The sequence below is a fragment of the Zonotrichia leucophrys genome, chromosome 1A (assembly GCF_028769735.1).
Source record: "Zonotrichia leucophrys gambelii isolate GWCS_2022_RI chromosome 1A, RI_Zleu_2.0, whole genome shotgun sequence".
Classification (NCBI taxonomy): domain Eukaryota; kingdom Metazoa; phylum Chordata; class Aves; order Passeriformes; family Passerellidae; genus Zonotrichia; species Zonotrichia leucophrys.
In genome coordinates, this window is record NC_088170.1 from 72975986 (window position 1) to 72994664 (window position 18679).

The 18679-nt window shown below is 53.2% G+C and overlaps 1 protein-coding gene across 2 annotated transcripts; it reads right to left on the reverse strand.

Moving 5' to 3' along the window:
• Nucleotides 1-10: 10 nt before the first annotated feature.
• Nucleotides 11-17266, reverse strand: LOC135442877 (hematopoietic lineage cell-specific protein-like). Of its 2 annotated transcripts, none has more exons than XM_064703167.1 (15): nucleotides 17030-17266; nucleotides 14788-14871; nucleotides 13495-13568; nucleotides 13247-13376; nucleotides 11960-12070; nucleotides 11531-11585; nucleotides 10997-11107; nucleotides 10320-10430; nucleotides 9573-9628; nucleotides 7133-7202; nucleotides 6777-6904; nucleotides 6091-6204; nucleotides 5197-5506; nucleotides 4418-4489; nucleotides 11-3715 (listed from the first exon to the last, which is right to left on the reverse strand). In XM_064703167.1, exons 2-15 carry the CDS (start codon nucleotides 14869-14871, stop codon nucleotides 3579-3581), a joined length of 1563 nt encoding a protein of 520 aa, XP_064559237.1. In that variant the 5' UTR covers nucleotides 17030-17266; the 3' UTR covers nucleotides 11-3578. The 2 variants fall into 2 exon arrangements, with proteins under 2 accessions (XP_064559237.1, XP_064559236.1); XM_064703166.1 differs by having other exon boundaries at nucleotides 6091-6207.
• Between the last annotated feature and the right edge of the window lie 1413 nt (nucleotides 17267-18679).

Sequence of the window (18679 nt, forward strand, 5' to 3'; positions counted from 1 at the left end):
GGAACAAGGCTACAGGTCCGGGATTCTGTCTTTATTTTCCAGATGCCATGTGCTGCAGCTGTGCTCCTGCCAGGCAGCTCTGCAAAAGGCAAATTCATGTGGAGCCAGACATGTGCTGGCCCTGAGCATAGCCACGAGCTCTGCCCCAGGGCTGCCCCAGGGCTTGAGTCAGGCTCTGTGCAGAACAAGGACAGTGCCTTGGACTGCAAAACCTGGCCTGGGCAAGAGGGGCTGTTCCACCATCCACTGTCCCCATTTGCCTTGGCTTCAAATCTGATGTCTGCTGGGTTTCCTCAGGCTGCCAGGGAGGCTCTGCAGCACTCTGCACATAAGCACAGCGGCTTGCACAGGCCGCCCACGGCCTCAGTGCTGCACTCGGACACGGAGGTCTTGGCACTGAGCCGAGAGCTGGTGGCACTGAACTCCTCACCAGAAATGCTTTGCTTTATGGCCAGAAAAGTTTCCCTGTGCATCTGTGGTGTGTGCTGTGGCTCTGGGTGACTGGCCAGGGGTCTGCAGCTGGGCCCCAAGCTCAGATGATTCTGTGGCTGTGGGGGCAGCAGCCCAATCTGCAGGTGTGCACGAGGCACATGAGCAGAGCCAGGAGCACAGGCTCACCAGGGCAAGGGAGATGACACAGGCAGGTGACACCTGCAGTCACACAACCCAAACACGCTCATCTGTAGCTCAATTACCAAGAGATACCCAACAGGATCTCATCTGTTCCCAAAGAAACCCACTGGAGAGTCAGAGCTGGGACTAGGAGGCACACTGCCTTGCTGAGAGAGAGCAGTTTGCCATTTCTTAGTGCACAACACGTGCTGATTTTACGCTTCAGGGAAAGAAATGTTTCTGTAACCCACCTGTTGGGTTGGGCTGTTGCTCCTATCCAGACAGGCTGTGAGCCCCTCAGCCCTCCCTGCTATACACCCTTCTGGACTCTAAAAAGTCCTTGAAGCACCCTCAGTCCAGTGTCACTGGGCACATCAGTCTGACCAGTGGACACCTTTCTAAGGAGCCCCTGGAATGGGACAGCAGGAAACAGCAGAAACCACACAAGGAAAAACACTGGGGAAGTTGCCTCAGAGAAACAGAAAACCCAAAGCACTCCAAACAAAAACTCCAAAGCCAACCAACCAGAAACTCAAACAAGAAACCTCCGGAAAAGTTACATTAAAATTGATAATTTTTAACCTGAATCCCAATGCACCTTTCCTGTGACAGACAGACAGCGTTGGGTGTTCCTAGGATCAAACACTGAGCAGGAATGCCACACTCCTGCACTCCTGCACAGGTAGTGCAGGCTTGGCCAACTGCAGGGTGGTCCAGAGCTCACCTAGAACCACACTGAACTCTAAAGCTTTGGTGCCACAGAGGCACCCTCTGCACACACTGCTGGCAGTGGCAGTGATGGGCTGTGCTCCCACAGCTCCTCAGGTGTTCCTGCAGCCTCTCAGGTGTTCCTGCAGCCTCTCAGGTGTGCTTCCACAGCCCCTCAGTCCCTCAGGTGTGCTTCCAGAGCCCCTCAGCCCCTCAGGTGTGCTCCCACAGTCCCTCAGTCTCACAGCCCCTCAGGTGTGCTCACACAGCTCCTCAGGTGTTCCTGCAGCCTCTCAGGTGTGCTTCCACAGCCCCTCAGCCCCTCAGGTGCTGTTCTACTCAGCTGTCCCTGGTTTATTCCTGCTGTGATGGTACCTGCATCCCACAGAGGAACAGTTCCCACAGCTGAACATCCACCTAAGAGGTATTGGCTTGAGGGAGGGCTTTACTTTTGCATTTCTGAAAACTGTTTTTTAAACATCAGCAATAAAATGTTTCCTCCTGTCCTGCTTCCCACATACCCAGCCTTTTCCTCACATCTGTGATGAAGAGTCAGGCTTTTCAGGAGCCTCCAGCAGGCACAGAGGACACAAGCTGTCACAGAATCACTGGGACATGGCTTGAGCCAGGCCAGAGCAGAAGCTGGGACGGAGGGACAGACACACCTGTGCCCTAAAGGGTCACACAGACAACGTTCATGTTTCTCTGGTCCACGCTGCAAACATGGCTCGTCCTAAAAATGGAAACCCTTCCTTGGAATAAACACAAATTTGGCTTTCCCAGGGCTCTTTTCCCTGACCCCTGATTAGGATGAGATCCAGGGCCACAGCAACTGACAAAGGTCCCACAGCTCACATCCCTTCTGCCTTGCCTGGACTAGATTTGGTATTTCTGCTCTGGGAATTGCCCCACTGGGAACAGGACACACTCCTGCAGGCTTGATGGCTGACAGGTGGGGCAGCCTCGATAGAAGAGACCTTGCATTGCACTCATATGCTCTTAAACCATCCCACCTTTCCCCCTGGAAGTGGATGGGAATCAAAATCCTCTTGGGCATAAGACAAAACATTCCCTCTGGCACTGCCAGTTTGCCCCTTGATATTTCTCTGAAATGTGGATGTACCAAGCTGAGCCAAATGAAGCTGATAACACGGAAAAGGCTAAAGCAGAGAGAGGCTGCTGTGATTTGACACTGGCCAAATGCCATGCACCCACAAAAGCCACAGAGGAGGGAAAAAAATTAAATGAAGAGTTCATGAGTTAAGGACTGTGAGAAAACACTTCACACCATGGTCTCACTATGGCCTGCAGAGGGATCTCAGCTCTGGCACCTGGTGCACCTCCTGCCCTTCCTTACCCACTGACCTTGCTGTCTCCAGGCTGTTTCCCTCACATGTTCTCACCTCCCCCTCTTCTCTGTCTGGAAAAAAACAAAACAAACTGTGCCCACTTCGTTTGGATCTTCTTCTTCAATATGAGATTCACAAGAGGTGGAACGTGTTGGTTTTGCATGGCCTGGTTTTTGGTAGGGGGGGGGCACAGAGGTGCCTTCTGTGAGAAGCTGCTGGAAGCTTCCACCATGTCCAGCAGAGCCAACCTCTGGTGGCTCTGAAAATTCCACAGGGAATGCAGAGATCCAGCCAGAGTCCAGGGTGAGGTGCCCATGCCAGAGCAGGTGATGCCTGCAGCAGGCTGTGCTCCAGTGGCAGCCCCAGGGGAGAGGGGCCCTGCTCCCAGGCTGGAGCAGCCTGTCCTTGGAGGGCTGCACCCCGTGGAATAGTGACCCATGCTGCAGCAGTTTGGGAGGATTGCTGCTCATGAGAGTGGACCTGTGCCAGAGAAGTTCACAGAGAGCTGTCTCCCACTGGAGGGACCTCACGGTCTCACAGGGGAAGGACTCCTCTCCCAGAGCAGTGGAAGAAAATCTCAGTGATGAAACCACCAAAACTCCCATGTCCTGTCTCCCTGCACTGTTGGTGGGAAGGAGGGAGGACTAGGGGGAAAAAAACATGTTTTAAGGGCTTCTTTTATTTCTCATTATCCTCCTCTGACCCTTTGTACCTCTAAGTCAAGCCTATTTTGCCCTTGGAGTGTTTTCTCCCAATCCTCACAAAGCCTTCATTAAATTTTTCTCTCCTCTGCAAAGTTGTGGCAGAGCAGGGTGGATGAGTGACTTTTGTGGGTGTCTGGCATTTGGCCAGTGTCAAACCATGACAGAGGCAGAAGCTGGGAGGGAAGCAGCTTGCACTGTGCTAATTTCATTGCAGAAGCTTCACATAATTTGCTGGGAAGAGGCCGACTCTGCCATGGCACTGTCCCCGCCACCAGCCTTCATCCACCATCTCAATGTGCGTGATTGTGTCATCAGGATCAAAAGAAATCTCATCATCTCCATCTGCAAAAAATTTCAAGAAAAGACAGTCACAATGCAAAAAGAACCCCAGAGAGAGCTGGTTCATGCTCTTCCTCCCACCTTCCCCCAGGCAGAAGACAGAACAAGTGCTCTGATAACCCCAAGAGTTTACCTCACCCAACCCCATCCCACAGCACAAACAAAGCAGAGAAAGAGCAAGACCTCCCAGATGAAAGATGAAGTTTCTCTGTTGCTGTCCTGCTCTGGGCCAGGACAAGGCTAATTTTTTGCAGTTGTTGGGAGGGGCCATGGCCATAACACGGAGGTTATTCTGTACCACCTCATGTCGTTGCCAGGGTGAGAGAAAGGGACTCTCGATTACAAGGAACACTGGGTTGAGAAAATATGGTGGAGGGAGCCACCCAATATTGTCTACTGGTGGGTGTTTTTCCATGTGAAAATTTTCTTTTGTTATATCTTTTGTTATTAACATTGTTGCTGTTACTTTTTGCTTTCTTATTGCTGTTTCCGAAATTGTTGCTATCTCAGCCTGTGATCTTTGCCTTTTTGTGCCTCCAACTGGAGAGAAGCGAGGCATGCTGTGAGTTCTAAACTGGAGAATAGCATTCCCACACCATGATGTTCTCAAGCCAGGTGTCACTCTGCTTCCCAGGAGGAAGAAATGCAAAGCAGCGAGTCCCAGCCCTTGACCCCGCCGTGACACAGCGCTGGGGGCAGACCCACCTCCTTGGTAATCATAGAGAGCCACTGCGCACATGCCGGGGCTCTGCCCCTCAGGGCCATGGGCCGCGCTCCCTGCAGGACACAGGACACACAGGTGAGACACAGGCTACAGCTTCCACACAGTCCTGCTCAGTGCCACTCTCCAGCCCAGCTCTGGGGAAGCCCTGTCAGCAAGGAGAGGTGCACCACAGCCCAGAGCAAGGACTGACTTCCCTCCCCTCCCTCAGGGAGACGGTTGGGTCCTGATTTTCATGCTCCTCTCCCAGGAAAAAGGCTGGGAATAGCTCCAAGCTCTTCACTTGCCACAATGGCAGCTGTGTGTGATGGGAGCAGTGACAGCAGCCCATGCAGTTTGCTCCTGGGCATGGACAAAGGCCACCTGCACTCCTCACACCAGAAACTCCACCAGAGCAGGTCCCCAGAACAGCAGCCATATGAGCAATGGGCTGAACCAGAGGCACCCCCAGGCCCCAGGGCAGCACTTGCCAGGAAACTGCAGCCATGCATTGGTTCACATCCAGCTTCTCCCGGGGCTGGGGCAGTCCCCTGGCCAGACCCTGATCCAGCAGATTCCCGCTGTCCAGTCCAGCATCCCATGCACCTCATCCCGTGCACCTTAGAGCTGGGCAGGGGAGCGGGACACAACCAAGTCTCTACCACAGTAGCTGCTATCCTGACCACAGTAGATTTCAGGATAAAAATTCCCTCTGCAGTTTGTCCCAGAGGTTAGTAGACAGGTACGAGCTTCCCAAGACACGAGCTGTTCCATCAGTACTCACCCAGGTGGGGATGGCTCTCGCTGGGCTCCTGAGGAAGGATCACCTCATAGTCTTCACCTCCATCTCCTCCAAAGTCGTAGGTGGCATCCAGCTTCCCCAGCGGGGCTGGCAGCTCCTCATACTCAGCACCTCCACTGGTGCTGTCACAGTAGTCAGAGGGCTCTGGCAGCTCCTCATAGTCCCCACCAACATCCAAACTTTCACTGTAGGTGGGCTGAGCCTGGTTGGGGACCTTGCACAGCTCTGCATCCAGATCTGCTGGCCTTGGTGGCAAAGTAGGTGGTACTTCTTCATCCTCCCTATTGGGCTCCTGCCATAAGGTGGGAAAGGGACAGCAAAGTCACCTGCAAGGCACCCACCACAGGCAGCTCTTTGGTGACTCCCAGCGCCTGACACAAGGCAGCCCCTTTACTGCTGCCGGGGCACAAAAGGAACACCATTCCCTGCACACCAGGGAAACAGCTGAGCTGCTCAGGCTGTGCTGAACCAGCAGCTGGGATTGGCCCAGAGACCCTTAGGACTCACATGTCTGAACTCTGTTCCTACTTCACCACAGCCAGTGGCAGTGCCACTGCACCGACCCACTCCCAGAGCTTGTCCCATGGGCTGAGCAGTGTCCCATGGGCTGAGCAGTGTCCCATGGGCTCAGCAGTGTCCCATGGGCTCAGCAGTGTCCCACAGGCTCAGCAGTGTCCCACGGGCTCAGCAGTGTCCCACGGGGTCAGGTGCTGAGCAGCCATGGCCCACCCCCAGGCCAGTGCTCCCCCTTATCCTTCCAAAGCCCCCCCCCCCCGCGGCTCCACGTCTCCCTGCAGGGCTGCACACAAAGCACAGCTCCTGCCAGGTGCAATCCCCTCTGCTGCTCCCTCCCAGCTCTCCCAGGCTCCCTGGCACCTGCTCTCCTGGTGACATGGGCTGGTCCCCAGCAGCGCCCCTGGGTGCCCCTGCTGGCACGGCTGCAGGGGCTGCCCCAGTCCCAGCAGGCTCCTTCTCTCTGGGAGGGATTTCCTGCTGGAGAAAAGCCATCAGACTGCTCAGTCCATTTGAACAATGGCTGTTCACGTTCCCAATGCTCAGAATGTTCTCCTCCACCTACAAACCTGCTCTGGGCCTGGGCACTCACAGGTTGGTGGCAACAGCTGGGCAGCCCCATAGAGGAGCAATGTGGGGGGGACAGCTCCATCATTAACACCCCTCTGTCCTCTGAGTGCAGGAACAGCACCAGGGGGAAGGCAGGCAGACACAGGGGCTGGGAGCCGTATCCAGTTTGCTGGGATGCATCCCACACAGACTGCTGGGACTGTAACCACACTGTGTGCCAGGCACCCGAGGCAAAAGAAGCTGAGGCCAAAAGCACAGGTTGAGTGCAGGTATGTCCCTGTATGAGTGTTTGCTGTGCTGAAAAGGAAAGTCCAGTGACAACTGTGAAGCTCAGTGGCCATCCTTGGCAGATGCAGGGAAGCAGTTTAGGCAGGAGGTTACCCTCAAGAGACCAGACAGAAGGACATGGAGCTGCAAGGCTCCGAAGAAAAGTCAGCGTCACGAGTCTTGGAGGACCCAGCAGGACAGCCCTGGCTCACCTGAGCCCGCCGGTGCTCCCGGGCCTGCCTCCTGCTCTCCTCCTGGGCCTGCTTCCTGCTCTCCTCCTCTGCCGACTGCGCCATGTGCTCAAACCGCAGCCGCAGGCTACTGGCACCACTGCAGGCTCCTGTGAGGACACAGCTGATTGACCCAGCCCTGCGTCTTCCTTCCACCACCCCCAGCATCCAGGAGAAACCCTGAAATCTGCCTCTTCCAGAGAAACTTGCAGTCAGCCTCCTTCCCCTGCCCTCCAGCACAGGTTATCCCACCACAGCACACACCTGCCAGCAGGCTGCCACAGAAGGACTGTGAGGCCCACATCTTCCTAAGCCCAGGGCTAGTGCTCAGGTCTCACCTGCCTCCAGGGGTCTTGTTTTCTCATAGGAGGAGGTGGGAGCTGCCATCTCATCAAAGCCAGCAGCACTCTGCAAGAGGAAGTGAAAGAACTGCTCAGTCCATTGGGCAGTGCCAGTGCTGGCTTTGGGTACTGGTGATGGCAGGCTTTGCTCCCAGGTACGTTTGTCCTCACCTGCACACCTGCCCTGGCCCAGGGGAGGCTGTTGGCTGCAGTCCCCCCCTTCTGACACCTCCCTGTCCTGGGGATGTGCCTGTCGCCCCCCAGCCAAGGACACAGGTGTCCCTGCCCAAGAGAGCTGGAAAGGTGCTGTGGAGCCCAGCGGGGAAGGCTGAGCAGAGACACAGGACAGCAGGGCTGGGGATGCTCCCTGTACCATAGCAGGGAGCTGGGGGGATGCCTGGGGGCATGCATGGCCATCTGCCTCTTCCCCAGGCCCAGGGACACTGTGCATCCCCCCGTGGCACGAGGCCTGGAAGCACTTCCCTGCTGGCCACACAGCTGCCTCACCTGCCGCGTGTGTGCAGGGGCACAGGCTGGAAAGCAGCACCTGTGTGCAAACACCTGCGGCACCACCGGCTTCAGGAGGGATGGAGAGAGGCTGGACTGGGAACAGGATTGGTGGGGAGGGTACAGGAAAGCCAAAGTGAGATACAGAAGGCTTAAGGGTTTATCTGCTTTCATGAGAAAATTCTTTAATGCAAAAGGGAACGAGCAGGTAGGAGCCACTTCTCAGCCTGACACTTTCAGCAGGGGCTGCCTGCAGGTGTCACAAAAGGCTGGTGGCCGACTGTGGCAGCAGCTCCGGCCACAGAGAGCAAGGCACAACTTTCCCAGGCATTGTCCTGGAAAAGGCTGTGAGAAGATGGGAGAAAAGAATGCTAAACAATTCCTATCTTCATTTATTGTACTTGTTGTTGTGAACATGTAGAATGTGTTATGGAGATTTGTTCACTAAAGGGTGATTTCTTGACTGGCTGCTAATGATAGTGTTTAGATTCAATTGACCAATCTGGTCTGTCTGTATTGGACTGTCTGCAAAGGACAATGAGTTTCTTAATAAGTATAGTACAGTATAATAAAGCAATTGATCAGCCCTCTAGAATCATGGAGTCAATACTAATTATTACCCCGCGGGGACCCATGCTACGATAGATGACTGCAGCCATGGAGCCCAACAGCAGCTCTGCCCTCCCTGCAGAAAACACACCTGAGCAGGTAAACCAGGCTGCAGGCTCAGAACCAGTCACAGCAGAAGCCTGGACATGCTGTGTGTATGACAGCATTTTTATTTTGTGTGAGCTTTAGTCTGATACTGAGTGTCCAGAACTTTACCAAAGGGGAGTTCAGGCTGCCTGAGAGTCTGTTATGCTCTGCTCTGGTGCAGCAAATTCAGCATTTCTCAATTCCTGAAGACCAGGCAATCTGAAACTTAGTTACTTGCCAAAAAAATCCTTATTTTTACCATGTTTGTTTATGCTTCAGTATTCTTAAAATGCAGAAATTCATGTTCACTTTCAGCCAAACAAGAACTGCTCCTCTCTGCATCCTGCTTCCCAAAAGAGCTACAACCCTTTTACCCAGTCGTCGTGTGCTTTTGCATGTTGTTTTTGATCACATACAAGGTGTGCCTTTCGTCAGTGCACCTCCATTTGCTGTGGCTAAATTCAGAGCTAGCAGGAATCTCTTGTGAGGGCAGGACAGCATTCCCTCTCTGAGGCAGGCCCAGCCAGCATGGACAGGACCACGGGGGTGCTCTCAGTGTGTTTGCATCCTCCCCTGCTTCCTCGCGCTCTCGAGCACAGTGATGCTGCTGCTGTACCAAACACAGCCCGTGCCCCAGCAAAGGAAGGAGGTCTCAGGGAAGGCACCCTCACTCCTCTTCCAAATGCCCCAAGCCCCAGGATCTGCATCTTTTAGGCTATCACATGCATGCAGATCACAGCCACTGCAGGACCCCCATGGGGACCAAGCCCTCAGGGCAGCTGCCAAGCACAGAACTGGTCCCAGTGCCTGTCACCCCACTCTGAGATGGGACTGCAGATGAGGCTTTGCCTGGTGTCAGCCCAAACAGAAAACCTCAACCAGCAACTTGGTGACCTCTTCTCATGCACAGCAGATTGATCTATGCCATCCCAATCCTGCTGGAGTTTGTCAAGGTGTGCAGGAAGATTTAACACCTGAGCAGACCATGAGGCACTCCTTGATAGGAGTGAAAAGCCTGCAGAGCGTAACAAACAGCAGAGAAGTGAGAGGTGACAGAGTGCCATGAGGAAATCCTGCATTACAATCTCCCCAGGCTGCATTCCTCTGCACCCCTTGGTTCCACAGCTGTGCACTGGGTACTGGGACCTCAGCTCCACTAGGGGAATCTCTTCTCTTTCATCTGGGCAAAAAGCAGTGGTTACAAGGAAGCAATTGCAGGCTGCAGCGGTCTTACCTTATCCACTCTATCCTTCTGGACCCCATAACGGCCTCCAAACCCTTTGGCATAGTCTATATGGAAAAAAAAAAAGTTATTTTAGAGTATTTTGTATTTTGTGTGCACCTCTGACTTCAGTGTGCTGTGACCAATGAAATGAGTTTGCATGTGTTATTATCTCTAGTTAATTCCATATGTGATGAGACACAGATAAAGCTAAGTGCTCTGGACAGCAGCTTTTAGGACCAATCCCTCCCTCCTTTCAGCTGAGGGCACAGGTGTGCAGGGCTGTGGCTGCCAACCCAGCCCAAGGCAGCAGGGTGAGTCCAGTCACCCCAGCGTGGCCCTGCTCAAACATGCTGCACACAAGGCACTCCTGGGATCTGCTCTGCCTCGTTCCTCTGTGACAGCTCGTGCCTTCGGAGTGTGTCCCGTGTGTGCAAAGAGCAAATCTGGGTGGAATCGGGGCAGGGAGGCTACAATGAGCTCATGGTTAGGAGCGTCCCTCGCAGGGAAAGGCAGAGTCTGGGAGTCCTGACCTGACTGAGGGCCCCACAGTGCGTGTCCCCCACTGATCCAAGCTCCCCCCGACTCTGCCCTTGTGTCTCACTGTGTCTGCCACGTGCTGGACACATTCTGTTTTCAGCAGCTGGATCTCTTACTATGAACCAGCAGCTGGATCTCTTATTATGAACCACAAACTCCAGACACAGGCCTTTGTGTGCTCCAGGGAAACTGCTGCTACCTCTGGCAATATTGCCCGACCTCTTTGGGATGCATGGAGCTGTACTTCCTCCTGGTGGTCCCAGCCAAGGGCATTCTTGTCCTGGCGATCCCTCTGGACCCCAAACTTCCCACCAAAGCCCACAGAATAGTCTTCAGCCACAGGGATCCAGATCAGGGCATGGAAGAGAACACACAAGGGAGGGAAGGAGACAAGTGGCAGCAGTGTAAGCTCAGGCTGTTCTTACAGGTTTTCCATGCCCAGAACTTAGAGAAAGACATGGAACAAGGCCAGATTTCCCCACCGGTGTAGCAGCAACAGCCCTCCCTCCTCCCTGGGATATGCCACCTGCTATTAGCACCTGCCTGAGCGTCCCCTTCACCCTTCCTTTGGTGATATGCTGTCCAAGAGACCCCTGTGCCCACAGAACTCTTCTGGTCCTCTTCCTTTAGCCTGAACTCTTCTTAGCAGCCATGCACTGTGCAATGGCTTTCCTCACCTGGCCCTTCCCAACAGCTCCCTGTACTCTTCCACCATTCTTGCAGCAGATTGCAAAGGCCCAGCACTGCCCTGCAAGTGTCCATAGTGCGAGTGGGCACAGTGCCCAGCTCCAGCCTGGCACTGCCTGCTCTCCCTCCTCAGCTGGCTCCCCTACCAGCACCCCCAGCCCCTCCAGCTCCCTCAGTTTTCCCCAGCTCACCTGGCTGCCAGGGCTCACCTTTCTGAGAGTCATGCTTCTCTCCCTGGCTCTTGTAGTCAAATCCCACAGCTGCTTTGTCCACCTTATCCCTCTCCACTCCGTAACGGCCACCAAAGCCCTTGGAGTAATCTGAGGTGGAGCATGGAGTCAAATGCTGCCCCCAGGATGGGGCTGATGAGGAGAGGACAGGGAGCAGCACGGGGGAGGAGCCCCAGGGAGAAGGGACAGCAGCAGAGATTATGGAAAACACCACAGAAAGTGAAGGGTTTGAGGGGACAGGGTGGATGGCAGGAAGAACTATGGATGAGAGCCCACAGGAATGGGAGCACAAGGCAAATGGGCAAAGGGCACCAGGAGAGACAGCAGGCCAGGAGGAAAGAAGAAAACAGACATACCAAGGACAGTGGCACATGGGGCCACAAGGGAGATGGACTGGGAACAGAATCTGAAACAAGAGACAGGAGACTGTGCCACAGCCAACAGCACAGGATACTGGGAGCAGAAGAGAAGCTGAGCAAAGAATCAAGGGGCCACATATGCCCGTGGACTTGCCTTTCTGGGATGAGTGTTTTTCCACCTCACTCTTGTATTCAAAGCCCACTGCTGACTGGAACAACAAGGGGAGGACTGTCAGTCATCCTGAGGGCCAAGATGGGTTTCAGCCTCCCTCCCCTGGGGCCAGGCTGTCACTGGCTCCTGTCTTGTGCTGCAGCACACGGGGGCAAACACCACAGCCCCTGGAGAAACAGTGCTCTGCCTGGGTGGGACAGGCCCACCACAGCAGTGCCCACCAGCCACAGGTGCCCCAGACCATGGGGCCACTGCCCTGCACACCAGCTGAGCTGTGCTTCAGTGAGACCAGGGCACAGGGCACACCCTGCACGCCCTGAGCTTTGAGAACAGCCCCAGGCTGGCGTGTGGCAGCGCTCCAGGGCCAGCACAGGCCACAGGTCTGGGTTTCAGTCGCACTGTCCAACACACCTTATCGGCTCGGTCCCGCTGGACTCCAAACTTGCCACCAAAGCCCTGGGCTGCATCTGTCTGCGAGGAGTGCTTCCCAACATCAGCGACGTACTCGTGTCCCACTGCGCACTGAGGGGAGAGAGTGTGACATGAGCAGCCATGGGGGACAGGCAGAGGCACCACAGCTGCTCCCACACGCTGCTGACCTGCTCGCAGCCACAGGTGACAGGTCCAAGCTGGCTGGGCCATGGTGCCCAGGCACTCCACCAGGCCTTTGCCAACAGCAGCTCTGCTCAGAGGCCTGGGAGCAGCCTCGAGGGCTGTCACCTCACAAACGTCCCCACTGCCAGCTCATTAGCACAGCGTGGGATGCTGAATGCCACGTGCTCTCAGGTGCTGGTGGAGTTGCATGGTGGATAATCACAGGGTAGACAAGAGAAAAGTGCAGGCAGGCACATAGAGCCGAGAACTCCAGGCAGAGCTCTGGCACCCATTTCCTGTTTCTGTATCTGACACTGAGGGCCAGCAAACCTGGCCACAGGCCTCCTGGAGGTGCCGTGGCCAGGAATCACAGACACTCTATGCCACAATGGAACAGCTGTGCTCAGACTCTGCTGGACCACTGTGAGGGTGCTTTTGTTGAGCAACTTCTTGGCCTTTGTCCAGTTTCACCGGGATGCTGCAAGTGTTCAGCTTCTGCCCCTTCTGCTGAGGAGCGTGTGCAGTTCCTGACTACAACAGCTCTGGCAGGGAGAGCAGGGAATTTCTGAGGACAGTCTTTCTCACCCTGCCATCCTGGTGTTGTTCAATCCCACAGTCACCACACCTATGGAACTCTATTTCGATCTAAACATCTCACTTCTGAGAAAGAAGCATTAAATGCTGAAAGGTGCAGGAAGAAGCGTGATAATGATTATCACAAAACATAGACCAGATCTGATGTCTAGGGCTTTATCTCAGGGAGATATGAGCTCTCTAATGCACAATATGAGGAGGGAATTACTACACATTAGTTCTGCAAGAACAAGTAGGGAGGCATCAGATTTAATTGTTATGCAGCAGGCTTGAACAGCCCCAGAAAGCCTTTCACAGCTAAAGGGAGCATTGCAAAGTTGTAGAGAGGAGTTACACAAATGAATTCAAATCGATCCTGGAGACAGAGAATGAGCTAGCTGGATATGTGTGAATCCATGCAAACTCTCCATACTCCCCCTTCAGGGTCAGGCCAGAAAACAGAGATACCCCCTCCTTTATGAGAAAAGCACTTTTCCACTGCGGCTCAGGGAAGCCTCCCACAGCTGTTACCTTATCCATTCGGTCTCGCTCTGTTCCAAATTTGCCCCCATAGCCATAGGATGCCTTGGGGCCAGTCTCCAGCTCCTTCTTCTTGATAACCTCGTGTTCCTCTGATACCTTGTTCCTGAGCTGATGGATGCTGGAGACAGAGACAGGGCAGGCAGGTGTGGGATTCTGCAGAGCCAAAGCCCAGCAGGACACACAGGCAGGACCAGCTGTGCTGTGTCCCTGCGCGGTCCCGGTCCCGCTGCACTCACTCGATGTGCTCGGCCCGGCCAGAGCCCTCGATGGTTTTGGCTCCCCAGCGCTGCTCCCGCTCGGAGATGTCGTTCTGCGGATGAACGGCGGCTGTCAGCCTGGCCCGCACGGACCAGGCCTGGGCCACACGGACCAGGCCCGGCATGCACGGACCAGGCCCAGCACGCACGGACCAGGCCCGACCCGGGGTCCCACGCCCCATCCCCACCGGGCCAGGGCGACACCGGCATGTGCGGAATTCTCTGTTCGGGAAATCGCTTGGGAAACTGCACTGACCCCAGCCCTTGGGCCTGGCCATCATGGCCTCGTGTGGTAGCTTTGTGGAATCTCTGAACATGTATTCCATAAAGTGAAGCATCAATAAAGTATTTCCTAATATAGAATAAAACAGAAAATATGTATATGTGAAAGAGAATGAAAAAGTTAATACCAAGTCTTATTGTGTTTATGCTTAGTTTGAATGCTTCCACAAATAGAAGAAATAAAGTAAGCAAAAAAATTTGACAGTGTAGACTTTTCTTAAAACATTAATAACTTGAAACTATGAGAAAGGAATTTGATTTTCTGCCCCAAACTAGAATTTCTTACTGGAAATAGTTAGGCAAGACTGAACCTCACAAACACAGGACTCTTGTCCAACAGGAGAGGCTTTTTGGAAAGTAATAGAGAAACAAATGGAAAATGAAAATCATGATCCTGTACGAATGCAGAGGGTTCCCCAGCCTGAACCCTTCTGCTCTCTCATCAGCTCAGCTCAGCTCAGCTCAGAGTTGAACTAGATAGAAAACGAGTGTAAGAGGCACAGAGCTGCACCTGCACAAGCTGACTGTAAGCAGAGTAGGATTTTTCACCTGGAAAAAAGATAAATGAGGGAAATCCTGCATCCTGTACAGTTATGAACAGTGTGGGAAAGAGAAAATTTGTTTGCTGTGTTTTGTAACATATGTTGTAGAGAGGACAAGGGAGTTACCCTTGTAACAAGGGAGTTTCTTAAACTAGCAGGTTGGAGAAACCCTGCATATTCTGTACTCCTTAAGTGTCATTACTTGTGGCCGGATATGGTGTATGCAATGGTGTAGGACGTTCTGGAGACTGAATGTGGCGATGTGTCAGAAGTGGCTCAGGCAGGTGAGCTGGCAGTGCCTGGCAGGGGCTGATGGCCCTGGGCTGACCCTGCCCTGTGCTGCAGCCCTGCCGAGCCCTGAGCCTGCCCCAGCAGCCGGAGCCCAGGGCCAGAGCTCTCCACACCACACCACACCATGGGTAGAACAGTTTCCACACCAGACACTCACCACGAAATCGGGGTCCGTGTCCCAGTCGTCTCCCTCAGCCTCCACCTTCACTGACACGTTGTGTCCCACAACTGCTTTCCACATCTGCACAACAGGGACATGCTGTCACCCAGGGTGGCCACAGCTGGCTCACGCTCAGTCACAGCAGAACCTGGGCTGGAAGGGGCCCTTACAGGCCACCTGTCCCTCATATGGCACAGGGCACCCCAAGAGAGCTGCTCCTGAGCCCCAGCATGTCTTGCAGCAAAGCACACAAGGAGTCTAGGTGCAAACCATGGCCTTCGTGCACCCTGACTGCAGCGGGAACACACACATTATAATGTAAATGAATGCTGGTATCCAGTTACCAGGTACTGCTTTTCCAACACACATTAATTTTCTGTGCTGTGGGAGGCTGTTCCCTGAGTTACCCCTGCTATTAGTTCAGTTGCACACGCCATGGCATGCTCCAACACCATGACGCTGTGTTGCTGGAGCTGAGGTGGATTCCTCAAGCCTCCGTCTGCTTTTCAACCTTTTAATCCCTGCCCATAGCCTAGAGAGGGGTCAGAGCAAGGCTGGACAGTGGTGTGACAGCGCCGGTGTTGTGTGGGGTTCAGGTCATGTGGACAAAATGGGAAATGGGGCTAAAAGCACTGCAGATGTAGGGCTGAACTGGCTGAGGATGTGGTGGAACTGCTCCTGCAGGCCTGGAGGAAGCGATGGGCCCAGGAAGAGGAAGTTAAAAGTAATGTGAAATCTAAAACTGCTACATTTCATTTTCAAGGTGATGGTGAAAAAAACATGATGAACCCCCCCCCCCCCAAAACAACTGAGTTTTTCCAAAATGAGAGACAGAGAGAAAAGATTAGTTTGCTGCCTGTACACCCCAGAGCAATCACTCTCATCAGAGCTCCATCCCTCCATATCCCACCCCTTTTTCTGCCTGCAGTATTGAGGAACTGTAAGTTCTCTGTGTTGCCCAAAGCAGCTTTTTTGTGGGGCAGAGAGAAAGATGGAAGAGAACGTGCAGGAAAGACTGAGCCGAGCCCTGCTCTCCATCACACCAAACTGTGACCAAATCAGCAGGAAGGAGGGGAGCTCCTGTGTGCTGGATCTTCAGTTAACAGCAGCTTTTACCATGTGCCTAGCTGTGCTAACGCCTCACTCCCACGGCTGTGTGGAAACCTCAGACAGCCCTGAGCTCTTGGGGCAGTTGTCCTCTATGAAAGCAAATTGTTGATGCTGAATAATTAATAATTCTCTGTTTATGCTAAGTAATTAACAGTCCCACATCAAAATGGGACTGCTTAAGTGAGTAACCTTCTGGTTTAGTGAGTGCACTGCTCAGTTTCGAGCTGTCCTTTCCAGAGAACCAGCGCTGTAAGATCAGGGAGCGAAGAGAACAGAAACCAAATAAGCACAGCAGTGATGATTCTTTCTTTTCTCAAACAAAGGCCAGGTAGTCAGCTAAGAGAGAAGATGAAGGGCTAAGGCAGATACACAGTCTGTATTTAGGTTTTGGGCCTTCTCCAGGTGCTTCAGGATCTGGAGCCAGTCTGTGACATTGCCCACTGACAGCAACCCCCTGCCAAACTGGATGCAGTTAATTGCAATTAGAAGCGGGGCTGTGGAAATGCTCATGTGGACAACACAGCCCGTTCTAACACCTTTCTTCTCCTTTTCCCATCTCTCATTTGTTGGCATCTCTCAGCCAAAGATTTTTAAAGTTTGCTGCTCATTTTTGTAAAGCACAAACCAGCAATAATAACCAGCTAGCACAGGGCTGCTTATCATCAGGGCAGCTGATTTGAGCTCAAATAAGATGGTTCAAGGTTTTAAATACTGCTGTAAATGGCTCTTGACCCCCCATTCTCCAAAGCGGCTTGCCATGCATTGTGGGAACCATGACAAACCACAGGCTGTAATCACATCACAAGGCTCTGTCATATGAGAAATATATGTCTATATGAGAAATATCAGCCAGGGTAGCATCTCAATCCTTTTTGTCCCATTTTCCCCTAGGAAAACATCCACTACAGCACAAATACAGGGCTACCACACAGCATGGTCGTGCTGGTAGATTTGGAAATGTGGATTTTTAGAGCCTCAAACACAAGAACCACAATGATGACAGGACAACAGCCTGAGAAGCAAATGTCAAGCACTGCCCACTTAAACATGCTCTTAGCCCACCAAAACCTAGACTTTTTTGTAGTAATTTCTCATTTTCTACTCCCAAAACCCCCTCAAGTTTTCTTACCTTGAAAGGCTCACCAGTTCCTGCTGGCAAACTCGCTGCTTTTTGCTCAGGCACCTGCTGAGCACAGCTTTGGGCCTGTGTCTGCTCCGAGTTCCTGTTTTAACTTCAGCACTTTTCACTTCCTGCACCCCAGCCCCCAGCTTTGCTCTAGTCGTGAGTCCCAGAGCTGGCCCCAGTGCTGCAGCTCAGTTCCCCTGCAGTGCTGCAGTTCAGTTCCCCTGCAGTGCTGCAGCTCCCCTGCAGTGCTGCAGCTCCCCGGCAGTGCTGCAGCTCCCCTGCAGGCTGCCTCTGCCCTGAGACACTGATGCAGTGCAGATACAGAGTTCCTCCATCAGCACACTGGAGCCCAGCAGATCCTAGCACACTTGTGTTCTACAGAAGACTCTCATATGGGTATAAAAACCTGGTGGAGGCACAAATCCTGGAGCCATGTCTTGAGCATGCCTTTTACTTTCAGCATCTCTCCCCATTACTTGGAGGCTTGAGGAGAACACTTACTGTGCTCCTGAACCTTTTCCATTCTGCCTCAGGGCCTGAAAACTGCTTTGATCAAACTTGGGGTTCCTGTTGCACATCACCAGTACCCACATGAGAGAGCCAGAGTGGGCACAGTCCAAAGGCTGCACTGAACTGCAGTCAGCTCTCCAGTGACATCTGTGTCTTGGGCTGCTGGGGGCAGCAAGCACTCCTGAAAAGAGTCCAGCACAGGGTGCTTTCATTGTGCTCAGGAGCAACTTGCCTGTGACTGCACCCTCTGTTGTTTCTCCTCAGCAATGGCCTTGATGCAGCTCTCATTATCAGGGTGGGTTGCTCTGCCCTCGGTGAGGGCACCTGCATGGGCTCCTTGCACCTCATCATGAGCCTTGTCTGCCATTCCCACATCCTCACACGGGTCCTATAAAGGGAGCTGAGAGGATCAGGAGGGCACCCCTTAGAGCTCCATGCAGTGACTCGTACCCACCCCTGGTGCTGCCTTCCTCCTGGCACGTAACCACACCTGTCCCAGCCTCAGGGTGCTGCTGAACTGGCCTGAGTGTCCCAGGATGACAGAGCACAGCTTCGTTGGCTGACCTTCCTTGTCAGCCTTTATTGAAGATAGATCAAAAATCAAGGCAGGACAGGTCTATTGGACAAGAAACAAAATGTTGAAATATTTGAGACAGGAATCATCAGCTAAAAGGCCCCATCTTTCATCAGGTCAAACCACAAAGCCGTTCAGTCAGACTATGCTTAGCAGACCAGGAGATCCTTTTGAGGTTTAGTCCCATATTTAATCTAAGCTATAACTGTTCTGTCTGTAGGTATAAAACATCTAAATGTATCTGAGGCCTCTGAATCATGCCTTTCTTCAGTTCAGGGAAAAATGCGCTTTAAGGAAACATACTTCACTTATAATCCTTGCTCCTGTTAAACACAGTGCAAACATTATCTACAGCCTTACAACAGCCCCATGGAGGCTTTTGTTCCAGTGGTGGTCGGGGACTGTAGCAGTGACTATGAACAAGGGTGTCTGGTTTTGGCTACAGAAAGTTGGGACAGTTGAACTGTCCCATCTGAATGACCAGCACGTTCTAGCTCACTGCTGCCAACTTCTCTATCTGTCCTGGGGTTACACAACTCTAACAAGGTGCAATGTTCAGGCTAATGTGG